This window comes from Lissotriton helveticus, chromosome 6 (assembly GCF_964261635.1).
Source record: "Lissotriton helveticus chromosome 6, aLisHel1.1, whole genome shotgun sequence".
Taxonomy (NCBI): domain Eukaryota; kingdom Metazoa; phylum Chordata; class Amphibia; order Caudata; family Salamandridae; genus Lissotriton; species Lissotriton helveticus.
The window spans coordinates 1,378,908,541-1,378,935,604 of record NC_136067.1 but is presented as its reverse complement, the minus strand read 5'-3'; the positions used below and the strand labels follow the sequence as shown (position 1 = coordinate 1,378,935,604).

Here is a 27,064-nt window from a genome sequence, read left to right as displayed (position 1 = left end):
CAAATAACTGTCAAGACAGATTCCTGAACAAAACACAGGGGTTCAAAATGACCAGGCCAGACCCTAGATATCCTCAAAGACATCACCCAGGGATAATAACAACCTACAGTGTGGGCAAATTATGCCTTCAGTGGCTACAAACTTCCACACTGGCAGAAATTAAGCAACACCTAACTTTATTTACTGATGGTGCTGACTTGCGTGATTTCACTTTGGGACCACGCAAACAGCGTCAAAAGCGTTTCATAGCAGCCTCTGTATATGCAGCATACAATGAGGCCTGGAAGGTTACTCAAATTGAAACAGCAGAGAGAATACGGGAAATTGACCGTATTAATTTGGAAAAATCACTTTCTGTAGTGGACAATGGGTTAATGACTCTGTCCTCCAGAATTTTTTCTTTGGACAGCATTGTGTCGTCAGCAATCGATATATTATCGCAAGACTTACTGTTATTACAACACGGTCAGTCACAATTGCGTTCTATTGTACAGCTTGGCTGGACGTTACAAAATCTGCGTTCGTGCTATGTGCCTTGTCGTTTAATCAACACAACGTCACTATTCAAAATCTTTAACCTTACTGATAGACAAATCGGTAAGGCACAAAAGGGTGCTGATTATACAATCTTGAGCATTGAAAAACTAGAAGGATTACCAATGACAATGTCAGAACGACCTGTCAGTGAATGGATAATACATGGAATCATAAATATTCCAATCTCAACCTTCAGGTTTCAATACTGCCAAAAATATATACAGGCTGGCATGTACGAGAAATTGGGAAAGGGGTACCTTAAAACAACATGGAACCTGCCCTATTCACATGCATGTGTCAGTAATAAAGGACAGAAAGTGTTTCTCAGTGGCAACAATTGTGCGATGTCACTTAGTGGCACACTTCTGTGTAACGGAATTAGTTTGCATGGAGCCTGTGAAGGGAATTCATACAACCTTTCATGTCACCAGCAAGGCGCACCTGCAACAGAAATAGAACCATTCTTTCAAAGACTCTATAATGGGAGTTACATTCTTATTGTAGACCGCAGATGTTGTAGTCTTATGCCCGGGACTCCTTATCTAGTAACTACGACTGCGAAGGTCAAGTGCTGTGGACGCTCATTGTTCCCCAGCTCCTTTCCAGACAGGGAGGCAAGGGCATGGCCCGATTTGAAAATTACTTCTATTCGAATAGATACTTTAAGCAGAATGAAAACAGTCCTTCTTCAGACGCCTACCAGGCTCTCGTCATCAAAAGAAACGTATGATCTACAAGTCGCAAGGACGACTGCAGAGATACATACATTATTATCAACTAATTCCCTCGTACATTTCGCGGAAATCCTGAATGAAATCTTAAATATTTCTGATACCAATGGGGTCTCAAAGGTATTTAAGACAGTATTTTCGATGGCATTAACACCATTCAAAGCCATACTGGGTATTTTTCCAGATTTCGTCCATTCGATTTTTGGCGGACTTCCCCTGATCCTGGGACTAATTGCAGGAATCCTATTCTTAGTCCTTATTTTTCGTTATGGCAACCCATGTCACAGACAAAACTCTTGCGACAAGGGAAGAAACAATCCTAGCCATTGGATACCGGAACCGGATATCAAAAATCCTGGGACTCTCCCGGCTTAGAGACCTGAACATGACTTGGTTTCTATCATTTCGACCAATGTGGCAAAGATGTGTTTTACCTGTATTGAGGTGTCTGCTATGCGGAGAAGAATGCGTGTTAGACACCTGTCTGACGCTACAATCGGATGCGCCGATGGATGCAGAAACATTGTTGAGCCCGATCAAGGTTCATGCTTTGTGCTGCCCTCAAAGGCTACCAATCCTGATGACGGCATTCGTGGAAGCTTCACCACTACGATTGATGGGTAGTGAAGTTCAAGATGAAAGCAGCATCGAACAGGTACGACCTTCTGTCAGTAATGCAAATCAGAATGTCAATGGAGACAATCATGCGCAAGAATGCATGATTTCACCTATTTCCGAGTTAGTGGAACTTTCCCAGGAAGCTGTTGACAGTTTTTTCGAAAGCCTAAATGATATGATGTTCTCACCCGAACAGAAATAGAGACTTTTGAGCAAGCTCGCACACGGCGTTCCCTGAAGTCGGCCTTCAACTTTAAAAATAAAGTCACATGAACATTTTCGCTCCAGTTCACGGACAGCAGTTTTTCCAAGCAGCCCCAAATATTTTTGCATATTTTTCGGGACACTATCTTCTGCTTAAAGTAAGAACTATTCTTAGAGAACTAAGGTTTCTAAATTTTAGATAGCTTATAGACATTAGCTGCCCGCTGGCATGTTCATAAAGATATTTTATTCTGTGATGGAATGGTCTCGAAACTTTTTTCTGTAAGAAACCATTTCATGTGTAATTCTCATATACCAAATAAGCAATAATGTATACAAATGCGATTACTTTGGCATTTTTCTACAGCTTGAGTGCATACCATATATATATGTCTGCAGTTTTTTTCAGTATATTTGAAAATTTCAAAATTCATTTATGTATTTTGGGGTGGTAAGGTATACACACTACTCTATAGTATGTTGTACTATGTTATACTATGCCTAGATTAGTAAATATGTCCATAGTTAGCGTGGAGTGGGTGTCATGTATTCCTATAGGTCCTGAATCGATCCCCCTATTCCTGACCCTATTCTAGTTAAACAAACCAACAAGTTAACTAGCAGTCAGCCCATGAGGAAGAAAACCCCCATGATGCAGATACCGTTATCTGACGCAGTCACACTACGGCACAGGAACGTGTTATCTGATTAGGTCATAACGCTTGCGATCTAATTAGACAAGCGATATTCCTCCAGCCCCTGATAAGGCATACGGAGTTCTCATAACAAATCAAACCTATGACAACCTGGGCAAAACCCTGCGGCCATTGTTTTGATTTCACCGAGAACTTTAGTAAAAGAATGTGCTAACGAGCAAGTCGTATGACATCTTTATTGACGTATCTATGTCCATCCTTACGTCAATCTCGGCACCTTAAAGGTATAAATATTACCGATCTTGCCATATGCAAACACACGCGTGGTGACGAGACGGAGCAGCCATACTTGCCGAAGCCGAGAGCAGAGCAGACCCCGCTGGCAGCAGCCCCGCCTTCCTGACGCGCTGAGAGACGCGCTGCTTTCTCCTGCCGAGAATCCAGCCCCGGCGTTTCTGGGTAGCCCTCGCAGGCAGCCTGGAATATCGAGACCAGAGAGAGAGATACCATTCCTCATTCATCCTAACTTCCAGGTACAGAACTGAATAACCCCTCACAGAGAATTCTTTAGTTATTCACTTGGCAAAAACAAACTTAACTTAAACTGTAACGTTCTATTCCCGCCCACGTATTAGACTTAGGTCAGGTACACGGGGTAGGCGTATCTAGAAACACCAGTTGAGTACGTTTAGTCAAAGGTATATGTGTATGTAATATATTTTATTCATTTTAAAACATCTTATGGCTTAGAAACCATATCAATGTTTTTACAGTATTATTTTATACTATTGCTTTTAATGTATGCACTTTACTTAACTATAAGTATTGCAATAATATCGATCCATTTCTCTTGTATGAGAAAAGAGACTGATCAATAAATAACACCTTTTTATTGAACACGCCCGTCTCTTCCTTTTCTCTACATTCTGATGAGACTAAGAATGCACGTACTGACTGAGTAAAATAATTTGCCTTTTGTTCACACGACTCTCGAGATTGACTCTTGATTAGGGGAGAGCAAAGTTGTCATGTTCTATGGTTGTCAGAAACTAAATCCCTTCTTGTCTAATCAGGGGAGTTAATTCTTTCCTGAACATTCGAGAAAGTTTCTAGCGAACTCTGAGCTACGCTGGCAAACCCAAAACTTAAGTCTAGTATAGACAGTAGTAGACCTAGTTAACGTCTGGCCTAGGCCTTTACTGCTGTAGGTATTATTCCAATGCGCAGAGCCTATTGGGAAGATAGGAACTACACTACACCTCCAAATGTCGCAGAGACCTAGAGCCAAGGTCCATCGCATTAGGGCCCTCGCGGAGACCAACCGCTACGCCGACAAGGTGCCCGTCACATCATGGGAGGGCTGCAGGACAGCGTTAAAGTGTCCCCTGATGACCGTGAGGCCCTGGGGGAGGGAGGTAATCACCTGCGTCAGGCGCTGAAGAGTGGGTGCCAATAGCGCTGGGGAAATATAGGTGCACATCAGGTTCACGGGGTTTTCTTCAATCAGTCCCGACAGGGCCACATACGTCCCCTGCGCATCAGTGTTGAGGGTAACATGGGTAAAGGGAAGCCCCCGTCTAAGGAGAATGGCCACCCCCGGGAACCCCGGGTGAAGCCGGAGTGCCCGACTCGGTCGAACCTGTAACGGGCCAAGAAATGACAGTGGGAACCCAGCAGGTGCGTCTCCTGGAGAAGTAAGGTGTCGGGCTTGTGGCGATGGGCAGTCCGGAGCACCGCGGTGCGCTTGATGTGGTCTAAGAGGCCGTTTACATTCCAGGAGAGAATGTGAAGAGGTCTGTTATGGGTGGGGGACATGTATGAAGAGGAAAGTCAGGTACTGCAGGTGTGTGAGAAAAGTCGTGCCGGGCCGAAGAGGAAGCCCCACCCAGACCCGGGGTCCCAGGACAAGGGTAAAGGAGGTAACGGTGTGCGCGCCAGCCAGGGAAGAAGGGAAAGCCATTGTTCTACCAAGAGGAACAGAACACGGCGGTCCGTAGGGTGCCAAAAATAACAAACTTCCAGGAGACAACGGTCTCCAACCCCTCCCTCGACCCCCAACTCCCCCCCCCTACACTTCGCAAAGTGAAGCATCTGTCGCCCTAAACAAGTAAACACTAGCACCTCCCGGGGAGGGAAATAGCTAAACTAAAACAGTTAGCAACCACAGAGGAACATGGCTGAGTCGGACCCCCCTCCATGTGTACGGATGACAGGCTATCAGCTAAAACATATACATCTTGGTGAGATTGCTATAGCCCCGGATAACAGCCTCGATGAGTTCCCCACCAAACCAGTCAAATGAGCTCCGCAGGAGCTGGCGCAGGGAGCCACAGGCAGTCGCAGCGGTAAGGGACCCCAGGGTGGAGCCCCAAGTGCCAGAGGCAGCATCGTTCACGATCCAGTCTCCCAATCAGAGCCATGGATCACAGGGCTTCCGGACAGGTCCGAGTCCGACACTGCACGCAGCAGAGTTGCGCTGGGACCAGGGACGCTGCCCAGGTCAATCAAGGAGGAAGCCGACAGTGGGGGAACAGGTCCTTGTCCCTGGTCCTGAGGTGGCGAGCACCGGGACCGCACCTCTGGCGATCGCCATCCCCCACGCCGACGGCCACCTCTCCTCCGGGATCCTGTCCGGCGTCGTTGCGACTTCGGTGCAGGCTGACTCTGTCGACCCGGGGCCCCCGGAGCAGGGGAAAGAGGGACACCCGGCAGGAGGGGTTGCTCCTCCGTGAGCCAGGTCCATGCCGCCTGGGGGGAGTTGAAGAAGTAGGTCTTCTTTTGGAAGAGCACCTTGAGGCGGGCCGGGAAGAGGAGCCTATAGCGGAGGCCCATCGCTCTGAGTTTTTGTTTCACCTCGTCATAGGAGCGACGTTGTGCCTGGACCTCTCTGGAGTAGTCCGAAAAGACTAGTATTTTAGAGTCTTGGTAATGGAGTGGCCCCAGGTTCCTGGCCTCACTCAAGACAGCGTCCCTGTCGCGAAAATTGAGGACCCGAAGAATAACAGGACGTGCAGGGGCACCCGGCGGCGGCCTGGGGGGCGAGGGAGCGATGGGCCCGCTCGACCGCGAACCAGGGGGAGAGCTTCTCCTTAGGCATCCAGTAGCAGATCCAGGTCTCCATAAAGGTGGCGGCACGATCTTTCTCAACTCCCTCAGGAAAGCCCAAAAAGCGCAGATTATTGCGACGCGCCCTGTTTTCGGCATCCTCCGCTCTGCGGTGTAGTTCTGAGGACTGCGACTGGAGATGGGCTACATAGAACTTGAGGGCGCTTACAGCGTCTTCCACCGGGGACACTCGAGATTCCACCTCGGTGATGCGTTCTGTGGCCGTGCAAAGATCTTGGCGGATTAAGGCCACATCCGCTCGCACCTCACCTATCTTGTTCTCCACGGATGCCTGGGATGAGCTAATCGCCTGCAGGATTGCCGAAAGATCTCCCCTGGCTAGGCCTGAGCCGGCCGGTGGCCCTCCGCCGGGGCCCCGATCCAACTTTGCAAACTGATCCATCGTTGTCCGGGTTGCGGGGCCAGAGGTCGAGGGAGTGCGGGGCTTCCCCATGGTCCTGGGCAGGCCAACCAGCACGTGGTCAGGAAGAAATAGAAGGGTTTCCCCGCAGCGTTGCCCACCACCCGATACAGCAGCCAAGCTTCACCCCTATGCTCAAATCCGTCAACCTCAGGAACCCCCAATCGCAGCTCTGGGAGGAGGGGGGGAGGAGAGGGGGGATGATGTCGACGGGGATGCCACCCGACAAGATGGCTGCCTTACCCCCAGGCTAGGCCGCTGCACAGGATCGACGGGCTTCCAGACCAACAGGCCGCAAGAAAAGGGCTCTCCCCAGCACAGGCCGCCAGACCAGACGTGCAGCACTTCAGTTTAGGCACGGAGCCTTCGGGCAAACCAGGTCCACCTCCGTCCCTCGGGGAATCACCGGGCCGCGGCCCTCTGCTCCACCAATTCAGTGGGGAGGGGAGGGGGGGCGTTGGTGGTGGTGTGGCCTCCCCCGCCGGGGAGGAAGAAAGGTCCCGGGGGCATCAGCAACAAGCCCCCTGCAATCCACGGCCCTCCTCAGTAGGCCCCCCCCCCAGGGTGACACCCGATCCCGGAGCCCAGGGGGCCTCTCCCACGGGGGCGCGCCGGGGCAATCCGGGTGAGTTCAGGCCTCAGGGCGTGCAGCAGGGCACCGGACGCTCCCCCCCGTCCAGGCGCTCCTCGCCTCCCACGAAGGCACAGCTCAAAGCAGGGCTTGCTACTCCCGCACCTCCAGCGTCGCACCAGGACCAGCGACCGCCTTCACAGCACCAGCCCCTGCCCGTAGCTCCAGGCGGCTCTGCGGTCCAGCCACCCCCGTGCTCGGCTCCAGGCACCCGGGGTCTCAGGCGTCCGCACCTCCTCCAGGCTCCCAGCTCCAGCAGGCAGAATCGCGGTCCCGAGGCGTCGGATCAGCCTCGCGGGCCCGCCGTCCCTCTCCGCCAGTCACAAGAGAGGAGTGCCACAGAACACAGGGCGCAGCGATCGGGTCTTGGCGCGCTACCCGGGGGACGCCATTTTGAGTATGACGGGCCCCGGGCTGGAGGGGCTCGTAAAGGGAGAAGAAGAGCCGACGCGGCCGCCCAAGGACACCAAGGGGCCGCAGGGGGGCACAGGAAACGAAGTCCGATGTGCGGAGAAGGGAATCAGAGGCTGAAAGTGGCAATTAGGCGGCGGATGACGGAGGGGGTCCGGAGCACTCTCAAAGTGCGACCGCCATCTTGAGGCCGCAGGCCACGCCCCCAGAGACAGAATTCTTACAGAGATTTATGAACTTAATTGCATTCTCGACGCCAGTGATCAAAATGATCTTATCTCTAAGGGGTGAGCAGACATTCTGATCAAATTGAAACAGCATGAAGAGACTATCAAAACTCGCAAAGCTTTTAAATTCGCCAGAGATCGCAATGACTATGTAGCAGGAAGGGTATTTACCTTTTCACAAAAGTAAGACAACGTCAAAAGAAAAGCTCTAACCAGCCAACTACCACCCATTGTAACAACTGATGGCGCTAGCACAAGTACAATTCAGGAGGATTCTGATTTGAAATCATTAACAAGTGGCGATTCGGATGATGGAAGGGGCCCCTCAGCAGTAAATCAAACCAGGGTGATGACCAAATACACCTTGGGAGAGGAGCTACATTTTTTAACCATGGACAGGCGCGCAACTCTCCGCCCCAGAAACCCTCAAATCCAAATGAGCACAGCACCAGTCAGCACCGGAGGAAAAGGCGTAGACAACTGCTCAAACTCATCAAACAGAGGAAAAGGGAGGCGAAGATGGAATTGTTACACACACGACAATACCATTATTAATTTAACTGACACAGTACTAACCAAAGCTGAAAATCAACTATTAGGTTTAGGTTTGTCTTTCTGCCCTGAGTCCAACTTTTCCTTTGAACAGTCGCGCATTGACATATACAAATTTATACGAAAGATTGAGCTCAGAAAGTTTTTCAATTAAATAAATCAAGAAATGTCACTAACATTGAAAGAACCACACATGATAGTTTACAAGTTTGTGATCTTGATGTGCTACATACCATGCATTCACTGGATAAAGAAAGTCTGGACTGTGATGTATCAGACACTGTTTCTGGGGGTCTTGAAGGAATTAATATGGGCATGGCGGCTGCCAGTCCATTTCGTCCCCCCTCTTCATTTTATCCAGTTATGCTAAAAGACTTTATGGATGTGTTTAATGAAATGGTCACTGAGGACTTAAAGAAATTAAATGTATCTGTTAAATCCCAAGGTCTTAGACAGAATCACAGAATGAGAAGCTGTTGGACACTGATTAAAAAACTGCGTGATAAAAATTATATTGTAATCATGAGTGCTGATAAGGGTATCTTCAAGAGGCTCAATGCCATCTTACAGATCCCGATTGCCATTGTACAGTTGGTCATGATTATTTGAGCCAGGTTAAATCCACTGTAATGAGTCACCTGCTACAATTGAAAAGAAAAGGTCTTTTGTCCAAAAACGAATTTCTTTTTCTAAAGTTTGACTTCCCTACAACAGCTTTTATGTACTTTATTCCTAGGATTCATAAGGGTATCTCTTGTGTACCCAGTAGACCGATAATATCAGCTAGGAATAATCTTTTGGAGGCTATGTCTAAATACGTTGACTACTTTCTCCAGTCACACATGATGTCCCTGCCATCTTTTATTAAGGATACAGGTGATTTTTTGAATAAAATACAAGCTATAAAGTGGAAACCTAGCTACATATTAGTTACCTTCAATATAGCCTCCTTATACACTAGCATCCTACATACACAAGGTTTGGAAACTGTCAAACACTTCCTTAACTCTCGTGCCATCAATCTATATGACCACATCTGCATGCTTCTTCAAATGATTGATCTGTGCCTAAACAACAATGTTTTCTTATTTGACAGAACTCTGTACCGACAACTGGGAGGGGTTGCCACGGGGGGCGTGCTTCTCTCCAACCTATGCCTGCCTCTTGGTTGGTTGGTGGGAGGAGCACGTCAACAGATTTGCCCACAAGGAAGCTTGGGATTTATATTATGGCAGATACATTGATGATATTTTCTTCATATGGGAGGGCACTTAACAGGAGGCATCTCTTTTTGTAACTTCAATCAATGACTTTGCCATGAATTTACAGTTTACTGCCACTATTAGTTCCCAGAGGGTAGAATTTTTGGATGTGGAGGTGTATGTTTTGGGAAATCATATGGAAACCAAACTCCACCAAAAGTCCACTGCTGGCAACTCAACATTGCATGCCAGTGCTTCCTGGAGTGTTGGATATTTGGGGCTTTGCAAGCCTTACAAGGAAGGCTCACCGCGACCTTGCGTGTCTGTTCGGGCTTTCTGCAAGCCAAGGAATATCAGAGGGAGCAGTACATGCTGCAATTCAGGACTGCAGCGTGCACAGAGTTCGCTATCGACCACTCCAAAGCAGGGCAGTCAAAACACCAGGTACAGCGCATCGACCCACTGGGGGGAATTTTTTGCCTAATTTAACCCCTTTGACGCTCATGACGAGCTCAGCTCGTCATGAGGTACGCCTGTCGTACGCTCATGACGAGCTGAGCTCGTCATGAACCGCGGGTTTTTAAAAAACTCACCGCACGGCGGGAAAATGCGCCGCACGCGTGAGGTTAAGGAAGGAGCTTCGCACCCACTTGGGGTTAATAGACTACAAACACCAAGAAGCACCGGGAGTGCCACGCCCACATGGGCAGGTGTTTTAAATTAGTATGATGCAACGCAATGTTTTCATTCCTGCTTACTGCCCTGAAGAAAGGACTTTGGAATCCTGAAACGCGTCTGGCAAACAGTAAGACTGAGAAGCCTGTCTTTGGTACTATGACTGCTGGCAAGTGTTCGAGTTTATTAAAAGAACTCTATCAAGCTACCTGTGGCCTTCCTTATTGTGCTTCCTGGCGTGTTGGTTATATATATATATATATACATATATATATATATATATATATATATATATATATATATATATATATATATATATATATATATATATATATATATATATATATATATATATATATATATATCTCAGTCAGGTGCATCGCGGCCACTGGTGTTATCGGAATGTTGTATGGCGCTACACACGGCACAGTCCCCCCTGCAGTGAAATAGAAGGCTAGTCGTCATCATGTGCTATGGGTCGGATATATATCTTATGTATTCATATTAAAAAGCTTTACTAAAATGAGTGCCCTAAACCTGTGTGGATTTTAAGAGAAGATACTATTATAAAGACAAACGTAAAGGTTATAAAAAATTAATACTGTATATAAAAGAGAAGGACCACAAATCTGAAGATGTTCATTAAATTGTTTGACCGAACTATCCTATGGGAAACCGTCCTTCCCTTTTAGTCTCTGGTTAAATCTTGTTGGCACCAAATGCGAAGAGGAGTTTCAAAGGGCCTTCTTTGCATACCGCTCCACGATAAAATTGTTTTCAACACGTCTGCTACGGTGCAACGAGATTGGAACTTGTCTGAGTTTTGGTTGTTCCGTACTATGAAAATACAGATAAGTCTCCCAATATCACCATTTGCCCATCAGCTCAAGATATCTACAATATATGTAAATGTAAATGTATAGGCATTTATATAGCGCACTACTTACCCGTAGGGTCCCAAGGCGCTTCGACCGCTGCGAAACCCTTCCTGGCTTCCCTGAGAGATGGTCCCTTAATGGGTATCTCCAGGGTGAGACCAGGCATCCCCGGCGGTCTGGTGGGGCCGTTAGTGAAGATGAGGCAAGCTAATGCCCAGAGTTGCCGAGTGTGAACGCTGATCAGAGTGGGCACCGAGGCGAGAGAATTATCGAGTCCGCTGACCCTGGTCCAGAAACCTGCCGCGCCGGGAATCGAACCCTGGTCCCGGGCCGTCCTCTGCTCTCGGGTCTGCCGCCTCTAACCAGTGAGCCACACTACTTCCAGTGTCGTCTGCTCATAGCACCCAGAAAAGTATTTACGTGTCACTCAGGAAAGATGCTTTTGCATCAGACTTAGATACACTTGTCTTGTTGTCAAGATAAGTCAGACACCATGAACAGTGATTTAAAATCGAAGTGGCAAACAAATTCTGCTTAACACACACTGAAACGTTCTGCGTTATAACTCACATTATATGTGAATAATGGGGGTACTGTCACCATCTAGAACACATGTATAAATGATACCTATTGAAATATGCATTTATCATGAGAAACACGCATATATAATAGGATGAAGAAATGCAATTGGAGGCACAAGCAGAAAAATCAAAAGCTCCTGACACTCATAGATTACATATTTTCTTCTTCTCTCCCCCTCACATCCCTGCTCCCTGGGACACCCCATGTTGCTTTCCACCACTCCGCTCGTTTGTAAAAGCACAGCAACAGGTATATTTTTGCCAGATTTGGTTACCGGGCAGAGATTATGATACTGGTTTTTCTTTTATCTCTCACCTTTCAAATGTTGCATCAAGGGCCATAGCACACACTTGCAGAGTTATGGCTATGTGGAGGGTGAGACAGCTGCACCCATTCAGCAATGTTTTAGACAGACAAGTGACTATAGTCTTCTGCCAGAGGCCATTATGTATGTTTTTCAGATTGTTGCACATCATAAAATGGCTGAAGCATTTGTTCCATTTCCTACTCATTAATGGCAAGCATGTTGTTTTAAATACTGACTCTTCCCCAAACAGCTGTTATTTTCGATTAATTACCTGCAACTATCCTTTAGTGGACTTGCTCCTTCCACAGCGCAAAGCCGTCTGGTAGCAGCTGCTGCTGTCCCCATCTACTGCTGCTACTGACCCAGAGGCCAGGAGTTCAAGGCCTTCCTTTACCCACAGGCTCCTGACTGCCCCTCATCTCTGGTGGTCCAGTGGTAGAGCGTCACTGCTCTGCTGCTTGACTGCCCTTCTGTCTCTTTTGCTGCTGTTTCTGTCCCTCTTTCTGCTTTTCTCTTTTTGTTTTTCTGCCTCTGCCTTTTGGCTTTTCTTTTTATGCTTCTTCTTCCTGTCTCCTGCTGCTGCGATCCCCGCGGCCCAGCCTCCCTCTAGTGTTCCTTCCTGCCTCCCAGCTGTCCAGCCCGCCCAGTAGCACTACTTAATGGCTGCTGCTGCGCAGCTGTGCAGCAGGCTTGCCGCTTTGGCGTGCCAATGGCAAGCCATTTTAGGCCCATTTGGGCCTGGAACGCGCCCAGCTACATGGAACCTTCTTCTCTGCCATTCCACTGCCACGAAGCCAGAGCCCTCCTTGACCTCAACCCGGGACGCCACTCACCATATAACATCACTGAGGAAGACCCTTGGACCCTTCTCCTGTTTGAACTGAAACCACACCTCCAGCAATGCTAACATGCCAGCACCTCTCGCCACTCAGTCAACCAACAGCGCACCGTCCGGCTCAACTACATTCCTCTCAACGTGCGGTCCCTCCATAATTACACCACAAACATCTGGCACCTCCTTAATGCCACCTCTCCTGACATCACTTTCTTCACGGAAATCTGGACCAACCCCTGCTCCGGACCAGACATCGCCATTGCCATCCCTAAAGGCTACAAAATCACCCACAAGGACCACGCACTCCAACAACACAACATCAGCCATGGCACACCTCCACTTCCATATCCAGACCAACCACAACACTACCCTCCACTGCACCCTTATCTACAGGCCCCCTGACCCCACTTCACCGAAGCTATCGTAGACCTCACTAGCACCCCAGGCTCTCGCATACACAGACTAAAACCTACTCGAAGACCTCAACTTCCACATGGACAACCCAAGTGACCAGACCACCACCTCCCTAATGGAGAACCTCCACAATATTTGACTTTAAGCAGCGAGTCACTGCACCGACCCACACAGCTGGACACACCTCAACCCTATCTTCTCCACCTGTGAGAATATCAGCTACAGCCACACAACCAAACTCTCCAGGACTGAACATCACTGCGTGCATCTCGCCTTCACCATGCCAACCACACACCACAATCATCATCACCCCTCCGCCACAGTTGTATCAAGGTCACTGAAGAACTTCTCATCAACTCCCTCAGCACAACTATTCCACCAACCGATGCCAACACGGCAGCACGCAACCTCCACCGCTGACACCCTGGCATCCCTCAAGGTAAGCAACACTTCAGGAAGGCCAGCTGGTTCACACCCACCCTCCACGAGTTCAGCCCCACTAGCAGACGACTTAAAAAGAGATGGGGGAAGAACAGAACCCCAGAAACTCATGCAAACTTCAAATCCTCCATCAACACACACCATCGCCGCCTGAAAACCACAAAGAAAACGGTCCTCCAAGACAGGCCCATTGCCAATGCACACAACAGCAAAGAACTCTTCGCCATCGTTAAGGAGTTCACCGGGCCAAAAAGTGAAACCACAGAAGTTCTCTCAGCCCAAGACCTCGGCAACAAACTGGCACCTTCTTCCACTACAAGATTAGGAAGATCTACGACAGCTTCGACACCCTAGACCCAGGCACTACGCCCACCACCATAGCATACAACCAAGCCGCACCCCAACAGACCCCCCTCACAACCCCCCTCACAATAGAGGACACGCTCAAGACCACTGATGGATCCTTGCCCCTACCACATCTTTCACAGAGCAGCCGCCGCCATCTCCCCCAAGCTTTGCAGCACCATCAACTGTTCCAGCAAAACCACCACCTTCCCTGATTACTGGAAACACACAGAGATCAACCCCCTGCTGAAGAAGCCGTCCTCTGACCCGACAGACTTCAAGAACTTCAGACCCATCACCCTCGTCCCCTTCCCAGCAAAGGTCATCAAGAAGGCCATCAACGCCTAACTGTCACGTTCATCGAAGTGAGTCACGTCCTGGACACCTCCCAATCGGGCTTCTGAAGCAATCAAGGCATGGAGACTGCACTCCTCGCCGCCAATGATGACATCTGCTCCCTCCTCGACCGGGGCGAGACCTCAGCCCTCATCCTACTAGATCTCTTGGCTGTCTGCAACACCTTCCCCCTCCGCACCCTAATCACAAGACTCCACAGCGCTGACATCCGCGACAAGGCTCTGGACTGGATCCACTCCTTCCTCACCGGCTGGACTCAGTGAGTCAGACTACAACCGTTCCTCTCAGAACCAACTGAGTTCAGCTGTGGATGCCCCAGGGTTTGTCCCTGAGCCCCACCCTCTGCAACATCTACATGGTCCTCCTGAAGCCATCGTCAGAAGCCACGGACTCAACATCGTCTCATACATCAATGACTCCCAGCTGATCCTCTCCCTCACCAACAAACCCACTACCGCCAAAACAAACTTCCACCGTGGAAAGAAGGCAGCTGCTACCTGGATGAAAGCTAGCTGCCTCAAGCTCAACTCGGCCAAGGCAAAGTACTCATCCTGGGACCCACCCCTTCAGCTAGGCATGACTCCTGGTGGCCACCCGCTCTGGGAATTCCCCCCCACCTGACGGACCATGCATGCAACCTCAGCATCATACTGGACTCATCGCTCACCGTGAACCACCAAATCAACGCAGTCTCCTCAGCCTGCTTCTACATGAAAGACATTCAGATGGATCCCCACAGAATCCAGAAAGATAGTCCCCCACGCACTCATCACCAGCATACTCGACTATGGAAACGCACTCTACGCAGGCGTCGCCCAGAAACCGCTCAAGAAACTGCAGCAGAACGTCCAAAACGCCACAGCCAGACTGGTACTCGACATCCCCCACCACAGCTAAATCATGCAACACCTCTGACAACTGCACTGGCTCCCAGTGTACAAGAGAACCACTTTAAAGCTCCTCACTCACACCTACTAAGCTCTACACGACGAAAGACCAGCATACCTGAACTACAGCCTCACATTCCACATACCTGCCAGACAAATCAGATCCTCCCAACTCGCCCATGCCTCTGTCCCCAGGATCCACAACACCAGAACCAGAGGAAGGTTGTCCTACTACCTCACTGCCAAGACCTGGAACACCCTGCCCCTCCACCTCAGGAAATCTGCGTCGCTGACCCAATTCCAGAAAGCCCTGAAGACCTGGCTCTTCGAATGATCCTCCACCTATCCGACCAGCAGCCCCACTACCCCAGCACCTTGAGACCCTCCTGGGAGAATAGCCTTGCTAGACAAAGCCCTGATTGATTGATTGATTGATTGATTGATTGATTGATTGATTGATTGATTGATTGATTGATTGATTGATTTAACTTTTCCTTGAAGCTGGTCACATGCAATAAGCTTTTGAATTGTGTTGATTTTTCTGTGTGGGATTCTAAAAATAAACCATGACATTTATACAGATTTTAAATAATTAATTCAGTTCTGAGATACCTTAAGATAAGAATCAGCTTTTCCTCCAATGTTTTATGTTTTCTTTTATTTTGTTTAAATTCTTTTTATTTTGATTACAAGGAAACCAAAATGCACAGTACACTGGGTACGTATATTAATGCAACTCTCATCGTTCAGAGGAGATTAAAGCAACGCTAGAGTTTGCAGCATGGCATACACAATCAAGGAAACAAAACAGAGAGACATCTGATTACAACAGCATTCCATTACGAATCAAAGCGTACATCTCAAACAACCCACCAACCCTCTCTCGCTCTCCCACTGTCAGAATATGCTCAGAGCAGGTGGTGCCCAGAGTGCTGCTGGTGTCATTTGCTCTGGTTTTAAACGCGCTCAAAACTTAATTTATCCTGTTTTTACCTTGTCTTTCTAACAATTACTGGGGGTAACTTTTAGCTTTGTTTAAATAGTATCTGTTTGTTTCCCTGCTGCATGCACTACCTGCTCACCTCTTTCATCGGACCCCTGTGGCTCCACTCTCCGATCCACCGCAGCAGCTAGGCTGCTGTTTTAGGGGAAACATCCTTTACAACGCAACTTTTACCACACAGTGCCTTTACGACGCAACTTTTACAACGCAAACCATCACAACGCATTGCGCTGGTGGGCGCTCTAGGATAGGGAATAGATTTAATGTACAATCCAACACCTTCCCTACTATCCACGGGGACTGGAGTTGGAATAGTAAATTAAACTATTCACTATCCAGCACCCCTAAGCACTATGCGTTGTAAACGCATGTGTTGTAAAAACAGCGTTGTAAAGGCATGCGTGGTAAAAGCATGCGTTGTAATGTCATACATCCCTGTTTGAGTGGAGGGAGTTGTTTCTCTTTCTTTCCAGGAAGTGGGTTTCTCCCACTTCCCTTGGGCCACTACATGGCAGCCATTTTGGAAGTGAGATGCTCTAGTCTTCCTCCAACGCCCATCAGGGCTTCTTGGCATAAACTTAGCCGATAGCGCTGACGGGCAGCGGACGTGCACAGCGGGTGCGCTGAAGGCGCACCAAAGGCAGGCCCGTCTGCACCTGTCCGCATCCAGCTGGGGCCAGGGGCAACCCCTCCTGCCGGTTTCAGTCCTCACTGCCACATATATTCCTCAGAGTTACTTTTAAGATTGAGGAAGTCTCCCAGTAAGAAGTGCCTTCACGCCATTCGTTCACTTATGGACATCTTGACTTGTCCTCAATGTTCTTATTCTTTATCTCCTCAACCTAAACCCCGCCGGGTCCCTGCCTCCTCCTTAGTCTACAAAAGGATGTCTCTTAATTGCAGATCCTTATCCAAACATGCCAAGCAAATCTCTATCTTGCTCCAAGAGGAATTTCCTGACGCGCTATTTCTTACGGAAACCTGGCTCAACCAGGGCCGGACTGGGAACCAAAACCGGCCCTGGCAAAGTGCTCGGCCGGCCCCCCCGCCCCCTGGGCGGGAGGGGGGCGAGCGATTTGCCAGGGCCGCTTTTCAGCCAATTTTGTTACAGGGCCGATTTTGCAGCTATGCTGCAAAAACGGCTCTGCAACAAAAACGGCCCCCAGGGCCCAAAACCGGCCCCCACCCTTGCGGCCGACCGGGGGATTGCCCGGTGCCCACCACGGCCAGTCCGGGCCTGGGCTCAACACTGAGTCAGAACATGATCTAGTCCAATGTCTCCTACCGGTTTATCATATCCAGAGGAAAGATCGGGAACAGGGGAGGGGAGGAGGCATTGCCAATATTCTAAAAGAAGGTTATAAATGCAACATTATCGCCAATATCCTTCCTGACTGTGAGAACTACTCCTTCTCCATCTCACTTTCTTCAACTCATACCTTCTCAGGTATCCTTATATACCCCCCCCCCCCACTCGGTCCCCATAGACAACTGTTTAGAATCCTGCCAGAAGCTAGTGCTAACCTGGCATGCTCCCCTTCTAACTTTACTATACTGGGGGATCTCAGTTTGCATTTCGATGACCCCTCAGATCCAGTAGCGACTGAACTAATCCAAACATTTTTGGCTCTCTGGATAAAGCAAAATGTTACGATCCTCACCCATGAAAAAGGGCATCTTCTAGATCCCATTTTCTCCAACTGCAATGAGCTTTCAGTCGCAGACCCAGTCCCAGTACAATGGTCCGACCACTTCCTGGTCCCTTTCTCTTGGGATATATCAACCCCTCCCCCTTAATACTGGCACGACCAGTAGCGGGAAACGTTCCCGTTCCAACATCCCGTTGGAGTCCTGGAATTCAGATCTGATAAATTACTTACCTACTCTAGATCCCTGCCCCACGGTCGCGAATGACCAATCTAACAAATGGATCAACTCCTCCCTTTACCTAGTTATACCTAAGAAACCTATCCATAAAAAAAAACCAGGAACAACCCCTCTCCATGGTACTCCTCTACACTGCATGAGTATAAACAAATCTGCAAAAAACTCGAGAGGAAATGGAGAAGAAACTACAATACAACAAGCAAACAGATCTACATGCACTCTATTAAAATTTACCAATCCAAAGTGAAGGAGGCACAAGCACTATACTATGAGGAAAGAATCAACTCCACCTCAAACGCCCCACGTAAAAATTTTAAGATCGCGAGCACCTTCTAAAACTAACAGTCAGGGATATTCCACCAGACAGCTGAAATGCACGCTGTGACAAGCTTGCTGAGTACTTCTCTAATAAGATCAAGGATATCTACAGTTCCTTCTCCCCTCCGGCCCATCCATCAATCATCAGCTTACAGAGCACTCAATATCCGGTGAGCGCTCGCTCAGGGAAATTCCCATTATAGACATGGACACCCTAGTAAATACATGTGCCTCAGTAAAATCTGGCTCTCACAATGACCCAGCACCTCACAATTTTTTAGTAAAGCTCGGGATACAATCGTCCAAGTGTTGTTAAAGCTGATAAACTCCTCCATTTCAACTAGATTAGTATCCCACCCTGGAAACATGCCATGGTTAGGGCACTATTAAAGAAACCCGTCTTGACCCTGATACACTTGGAAATGATTGCCCTATTTCTCTTCTCCCCGGGATCAGCAAAATGCTAGAAAAGCACGTTATCTCTGCTTTTCTTGAATCTAATAATATACTCCACCGTCTCTAACTGGATTTCGCCCCCAACACAGGACTGAAACTGCATTACTCCCAGTGGTTGAAAAGGCCAAAATGATCCTAGCAAGGGAGAATCGACGGCCATCATCCTCTTGGACCTCAGTGCCGCCTTCAACACTGTTAACTACGACATCCTGATCCACAGATTGAAGAATGTTGGTCTATCAGGTAATGCCATCACCTGGCTACAGTCCTTCCTCAAGGACAGGAGCTTTCAAGTATTTGAAGGGGATAACTCGTCAGATCAAAACCCACTTGGCTGAGGCGCCCCTCAGGGCTCATCCCTGAGCCCGATGTTGTTCAAGGTCTACATGAGCCCACTGGCACAGATTGTCCTCCCCTTCGAGATAGACGTTGACACCAAGTTAGTGGTGGCCCTAAACTACCCAGGACCCACCTTGTTTAGTCTACGCCCCTTCCTGGAGAGAGTCGCCAAATGGATGGCACTCTTCTTCCTTTAACTAAATGGAGATAAAACAGAGCTTATGATGCTGGGCAACTCACCCATCTCTGGCATCGGCCTAGCGTGGCCAAGCTCTCTTGGCCCTCCACCCACACCCAAAAATCAGATCAAAAGTTTAGGCATGTGGCTGGATCAGTCACTCACATTTTATCATCAGGCAACTAAACTGGCAGCATCTTGCTTTGGCATCCTGCAGATGCTCGGTAAAGTCCTTCCGCTCCTCCCTTTTTCAGCAAGAAGACTCATGGTCCAGGCTTTAATCCTCTCTCGCCTCAACTATGGAAATGATCTGTATTGAGGAGCTCCTAGGGCTACCACAAATAAACTGCAAGCCATCCAGAATTGTGCAGCACGGATGCTTTTTGTGACTCCCAACAGCCAAACCTAAGGCCTGCTCTGAAAACCCTGCACTAGCTCCCGGTTGCGGACAGAATAAAATTCAAGTCTTTATGTATCGCCCACAAATCTTTCTGGAAGAAAGGCCCCCATCCTCCAAGCCATTGTCTCCCTTACCACCCTAATAGACTCCTTCGTTCATCCATTCCCTACCTAGCTGCGGTCCTAAAAATCAACAGGATGAGAAGTAGTAGTCGTTCCTTCTGTTTTACGTCCGCCAAGCTCTGGAGCACACTTTCTCCCCACCTACCATCTGAACCAAATCTCCTTCCCTTCCATAAACTTCTAAAAACTTGTTTTTTTAAAAACCCCTCCTACTAAGCTGCTCTGACCTGCCTCTCTCTCGGCTAGTGGTGGGACACCTTCGGGGTAGCCATGCGCTCTACAAATATCCATAACATAACATAACATTTATTTTACTTTTTGAAACTATTCTTTACAAACCAGCAGTTGCAAAGCAAGTTGCTGAATAATTACCTTATAAAAACGAGATGTATTAGCGTGGTTTATTAATTACAAGGCAGCAAATACGGCTAATACAACTAAGTGGTGCCAGATGCTGGCTGTGCTGAGTTAGATCTATCTATGTTTTAAAAAAATATAATTATCATTTTCAAATAAGGTACAGTTTGTTGCTGTTGACACCATTTACAGTATAAATATAAAGCATGTATTTACATGTGGCATAGGGGTAGCACATTTCTCCATGGGGACATAAACAGGCATCTATGAAAAATCATTGTTAGGGTTGCAACTCAAATCTTGACATATACATCTCGTAACTATATCAGGTATTGTACATAATCAGTGCATTCCTGGGTCTCTTAAACAATCTGTTTAATGGGATAAAACGTCCGGCCTTAGTACTGCTGTGGCCTTGCTATCGCAGCATGCATACCCCCCCAATTACCTTATCTATTATCCTCGCCTCCCCATCCCATTCCTATTATTCTGATTGCTGGACATTCGTATTGTTCTGGGTTTCTGCTCTACTGTGTAGGTAAGTCTTATATGATACCCATATGTCACGTGGTCTGCTACGAATCGGCATCAAGGCGTTAAAAATGTCTGCATTGGTATTACAATAGGTCATATCGGCGTACCATTCCGGGATCCTCAGCACCGGGCCTCTCATCTAGTGCATCGCAACTCGTGTGTTTGCCAGCAGCAGACCTGTTACCACTAACCTTCTATGTTGTTTTGGTACGTCGCAGTCTAGACCCAGTAAGGCTAGCATTGGAGAGTCTGGAACTGGTTGCCTGGCCATCCCCTGGAGCTCATTTGCCATTTTTAACCAGAATGCTTGTATCTCAGGACAGGACCAAGCAAGATGGCCAAACCCAGCATTCTCAGCACCGCATCTTACACATTTCTCATCACCTCTCAGGTTGTATCTCTTTTGAGACATTTAAAGTGCACCAGGTGATGTCTGCCATTTTGCGATATGCTCTTAGTGATTGAGGACCAGTATGCCCATTGCTTGTCTGTTAATATTACGCCCAAGTCCTCCTGCCATTCCCGCTGTGCCTTTCTATTTGGTGGGTCATCACTATGTCGCATAAGTTTATATAGTGTTGAAATCCCACGGAGGTTGCCTGAAGCAAATATGTCAGGGTTTTTTTCAGGCAGTTCTGCTCTGTCTGACCCCAACAGCGCCTGCAGTGACTGACATGTTCCATGGCAATTATATCTGGTGATCAGAGTTGCCTCAGGTATCGAGTCTTGGACCACTTCTCAGGTTATCAGGATTCCATCTTTGAAGAAGTCTCCCATGTTGTGTATTTTTACCCTTTGCAGTATCCGCATTATTGCCCCATCTGCACTTAAGGGAAACCATGTGCACCACTCCATTGGTAGCTTTGGCGAATACAGTAGCGGAATCCACCTTTCATATGCCGTTTCTTAAGTAGGTAACGCGTAGCCTATAGGGTCAATTGTGCTGAAGTTACGCTGTGCTATGCTTAGCAGGTAGCATGGGAGCGATAATGGGTCAGCTGCTTCCCTCTCCCAGTACAAGTGTGGGAGAATTGGTGGCCCATGAATCCAATAATATGCATTTATGATCTGTAAATTGATACTTGTACAGCGCACTACTCACCCGCAAGGGTCTCAAGGAGCTTGTACGAATACCGCTGTGGAACCCATCCTGGCTTTCCCTGTGAGGTTTCCACTCCTGGGCACCCCCAAGGTGGAGGCCAGGCATCCTTAGCGTTGTGGGGGCCATTGTGGAGATTAAGCAAGCTATTGCCCAGAGTTGCAGAGTGGGACTCCATGATTGGAATAGGCACCGAGGCGAGAATTATCAGGTCCGTGGAATTTTTGAGCCCAAGACCCGCCGAGGCGGGGAATTGAACCCTGGTCCCGGGCTAGACCTCTGCATCAGGTCTGCCGCTCTAACCATTGAGCCACACTTCTCCACTTCTGCGATGCCCTATAGTATATTTCAAGGTCTGGTGCATCCAGCCGACCCATCATATAAGGGGAGGGTTAATGTTCCCCATCCCAGGCACAGCAATTTCCCAGCCCAGGCCAAGTGAGTCATAAGTGTGTGCAAAGTGCAAAACACGTTTTTTGAGAATAGTATCGGTATATTGACAAACAAGAAAATAATTTTCTTGAGAGCTATTCGGCCCATCAATGAGAGGGGTAACCGTATCCAGCTCTCTATCACCTCTGTCAAAAGCTGCACTGCTTTCCCGTAATTCTCTCTTATTACCACGTCAGGGTATGTATGTATCTAAATCCTTAGGTTCATTGGTCCACACTAAAGGGAATTCTGTTTGTGTAGGCATGGTGGATGTTGTGAGTGAAATATCAATAATTTCTCCCAATTTACTTTCAATCCCGGGGTTTGTTCTATCTATGTAGTACAGATTTGTAAAACTTTTAAAACATGTTAATCTTAGTCCTAAAGGCTCCTCTTCGTTTTGCTTAACCCGTTCGCAGCAGTGCAAATTTCCCCACTGTGCAGGCGAATTGTACGCGTGCAGTAATTGGACGCCCCCCAGCCGTCTGACGCACACACCCAACGTGACAGCCGGGAGCCGTCCGACGCATGGAACGCGTTAATCAGGCCGCACAAAAAAGTCTGACATGCCTGAAATAGATAAAACGCCTGGTGGAGGTATTTTGTTAGCATAGTTCAGGCAAGAGTACTACACTTGAAGTAGCCGTGCACTGCACATAGCCACACAAACAAATGATAGCCACCTTCTGTTGTTCTAGCACAGTTTGTACACAATCTAGACATGGCTTGGCAGTTCGGGCTGGACTGTTCCCATGAGGCACAGGGTCAGACTGATTTGCATATAGCCATGTCTGAAATGGGGTGGCTGAGTGGGCTAAAGAATGGTGATGGATTAAACCCAGATCAGTTGACTGGGGGTGAGTGTTTGATTTGCTCAAACGCTCCGTCCATCATCCCCTTTTGTATCGCTCTGTACACAATCTATCTCATTTTAGAAGGAACTATGCCCAGCCTTTTGGCTGTCATTCCACTTACTGGATCTGGCAAATATCAGGAACAATAGTTTAACCAAAAGTGTTCTTCAAAAGCATTAACAATTTTCATCAACTTCCTCTGTTATTCAAATACTTTTTCAGTAAGTGTATGTACAGTGCACAGCTAGGGTGGGCAACAAGACACAAGATGAAGTCATACACCAAATTGAATCTGCTGCACAAATCACATGTAGACAGCAACAAACTATTTTATTTTTCAATAAGGTCCTTGACATTCTTTCTTATTTTACAATATGCACTTGGCAGTCTTATTTTTATTATCCAAAAAGAATATTGGCAATAGTGTTAGTTATCTGTGTAGCATGATTTTTCAAGAAGTTGACTAGTTTTGGGAGAAAAGGCTGTGTTGCCTGGAAAAGAAAGAGATACACATATATAAATATACATTTCAGTTGGGAGTTAAAGAAAAATGGAAAACATTTTTACATTTATAGGTAACTTGAACCCTAAACATAAGCTAATCATGACCAAACAGCAATAGTGATTCTTAAACTGCATTGAACAATTACATTATCTACGTTTCAATACATACAGGTATTATAACTAATGTGGCTTTCAGTACACCTCCTGTACAAGTAAAAAACAGGATAAGCGTTAACATTTGTCCTGAATTCTTATGATTGTTATGAAGTGCTCAGTTGCACAATAACTCAGGACCAAACTTTATGCTATTACAGTGTAGACCCTGCATAGCTGAGCTCCCCAGGTTTCTGAGCTCCTTGACAAGTTTCCCAGATCCATGCATAACTAACTGCAATGGTGTGGGTTTCGACTTTCCACTCTGGGATTTGTAGTTCTTGTTTATCCACATAAAACCAGAAATACGCTTCCCAGAAGTCAAAGACTAGGGGCCCGATGTAGGTGGCAAATACCGGTCGGAAACGGCCGAATTCGGCCGTTTCCGACCGGTATTTGGCATCTTGAGATGTAGGGGGCCAGATTTTACAGATTCTGTAAATTTACCGAATCTGTAAATTTACAGAATCTGTAAAATACCGAATCGGTATTTTTACCGATTCGGTACCTTCCAGATGTAGGTGGGACTCTTCTGAGTCCCACAGGCCTTTAGGAGTCGGTATTTTACCACCCAATCCAATTGGGTGGTGAAATACCGAATCCAGGTGTGCATGCACATCTGTGCATGCACACCTGTGCCATGTGACACACAGACATGCCCTTAGGGCATGTCTGTGTGCCACATGGCACACATGCCTGTAATTGGGGTGCCAGAGGTTGTCAAAGTGACACCCCCTGCACCCTTGCAAGAATAGGTAATTACCGAATCGGTAAATACCGATTCGGTATTCCACATTGATTCCTATGGGCTTCAAGGCCCATAGGAATCAATGGGGGATACCGATTCGGTATTTACAGAATCGGTAAATACCGAATCTTACAGATTCGGTATTTACCGATTCAGAATTACCTACATTTCCCCCCCTCTATTTTACCACTTCTTAAATACCGATTCGGTATGATTCGGTATTTTAGAAGTGGTAAATTAGATTTACCTACATCGGGCCCTAAACCCTGTACTGGAGTAGCTAGTCAAGCCTGAAACAAGGATTTTTCGGAGTTACAAGGAAATGGCGGGTGTGAAGGGCCTGAAAGGTTTGGGATGGGCGGAGATACCCGATCTCACGATTCAGCAGCTTACTTTTCTAATCTCAGAAAGTGCTAAAGACTCAGTGCCATGCCACAGAAATTTGCACTAGTGAAAACTGATTCCACACAATTTTTCTCTTTGTAAAGATCATATGTTCTCACAACTTTTTTAATGGAAATTATCGCAGTGTGTTTGAGACAAAGCCATTTTGTTCCATAGTTTATTACAGTAGTATCACAGATAGTGTAAAAATAGTTTTTTTTCCCAAAAAGGCAATTATGGATTAAGATTAGTTGAACTTTCTCTGGTGCTTTTTAAATGATGTATAAACAATACATATGTAAAATAAGGTTTCACCATCCATCTGTAATATGGACACAAACCTCAACATAACCTGCAAAGTCAATAAATCTGTCTATCATGTGGGATTATGGGGAAGAAGTGGGCACTGGAAGGCGAGAACTGATGTAAAGATGAGCTAAATACACTGGCCTTGGAAGGATGGAGGAGATGTCATTGGGGGTAACAGGATTGTCATGGAGCCATTTTAGTTTAGAGATTAGACACATCAGTTCTGTAGGGGGAGGGGCAGGCAGTATAAGATGCGGATGGGTATCGGACACCCATTTTGAAGGACAACAACAAACCATGCATGTGGGGGTCAAATAAATACTCAACCATATGGCTCACACCCGTCCATTGATATTCCCTGTTGCTTAAATGGCTCACACCCCTTCATTGATATTCCCTGTTTCTTAAATGGCTCTCACCGCTCCATTGATATTCCCTGTTGCTTAAATGGCTCCCAACCCTACATTGATATGCCCTGTTGCTTAAATGGCTCACACCTCTCCATTGATATTCCCTGTTGCTTACCCGTTCTCTCTCAGAAACGTAACAGATCTGGTTTAGAAGTATAGGGCTGCTCCTCTGAAACATTCCTGATGTGCCATGCCACAGTGAGTGCTATAAAGACACAAAAAAGAGAATGAGGGAAACACTCAGTCAAAGTATTGTGCCCCTGTCAATAAGCATATTGCCCACCCCAAACATCACTTTCTCTTTTTTCTAGTCTCCTCGGTTTGCTCTGCATAAGCTGCAGAAGAATTGTAAGCTCCCGCAGACTCTCTGTTACCATGTTGTTTCCAGAACCCACTTTAGATTGTATGTAGTGAAGTAAACCTGTTGGTTTTCTAGCACATAAGCATTCCTATGACTGCTTAATTGGGTAGGCAAAAGGAACAAATGATGGACGGAATGCTGAACAATGCAAACATACACCCCCAGTCACAAAGATCTATGTTAAATCGATCGTTATTTTGCTCAGCACGCCAACCCAGCATGGACCTAGCCTTGTGGGTAGGACAGTAGTTGGAAATTAAAGGGATGGAAGATACCATTGCGGGACAAGCTGTCACCAACCAATTACATGCTCACACTGAAACGTATACCACCCTAGGCACTAATGAACCACAGTAGAATGGTATTCTTCCTTACAGGCAATGAAAGCTCCACACAGAAACAATTGCATGTTTTCCTTCGGTGTTTAGTGTTTACAACTCTTTCCATTGATTTTTCACCTTCAGAATGATCATTCTGATGCAAGAGCGATATTATCTTACATAATTCATATACAATCACACTAACAAGGAAAATGAAGACTCATTTAGTAATAGGGGGCTCGTTAATGCAACACCCTCTGCAACAAAATATGACGGCAAAAGCTGACAATATTTAAAGTGAATAAGGAATTCATTTTTCCATTACCACTCCGCTCCAGTTGTTTGAAATCTCCCACCCTGCGAGGTCTCATGAAGAGTACTGCATCATCCTTCATACTGACCTAAAAGACACAGCCTTACCTTCCACTCCTAAGATAATGACATGTAGATTTACTTGCAGGTCACAGGAAGCAACTCATGAATGTGACAGAAGACCTCAAAGCAATACAGATGTGGATGACTCCAAGCAGCCTGACACTCCCTGGCTCCAAAACAGAAATCCTGGTGCTGAGACACCACATCTCCCTTACAAAATACTGGCACTCTGGTTCCCAACCTTCTTAGAAGCCATTGTTTCATAAAAACCAACGTCAGAGTCATAGTCTTTGTATAGCCACAAACCCCAGTCTCAACTGACAGAAGCAGTGGTCAATACCACTTTCTACTAAATATAGCTCCTCAAAAAAATCTTGCCCCTCATCCCAAAAAATACCACCTCTGGAGGTAGAAACATCAGTAAATGTGACTAAGGCTATTTCCTGTACATCACTCCCCCTGCCAAACCAAAGTACACTTTTTCCACATACAAAAGCATAGACCA

At 47.1% G+C, this 27,064-nt stretch overlaps 1 protein-coding gene across 1 annotated transcript in view; it reads right to left on the bottom strand.

Moving 5' to 3' along the window:
* Nucleotides 1-23,309: 23,309 nt before the first annotated feature.
* LOC144762718 (uncharacterized) overlaps nucleotides 23,310-27,064 on the bottom strand; it is a 186,055-nt gene continuing 182,300 nt past the window's right edge. Inside the window, exons 23-24 of the mRNA XM_078647967.1 lie at nucleotides 25,619-25,708; nucleotides 23,310-23,486 (exon numbers count right to left, since the gene is read on the bottom strand). Of these exons, the coding sequence (XP_078504093.1) occupies nucleotides 23,394-23,486; nucleotides 25,619-25,708 (183 nt within the window). The 3' untranslated portion in view covers nucleotides 23,310-23,393. The remainder of the gene's footprint in view (nucleotides 23,487-25,618; nucleotides 25,709-27,064) is intronic.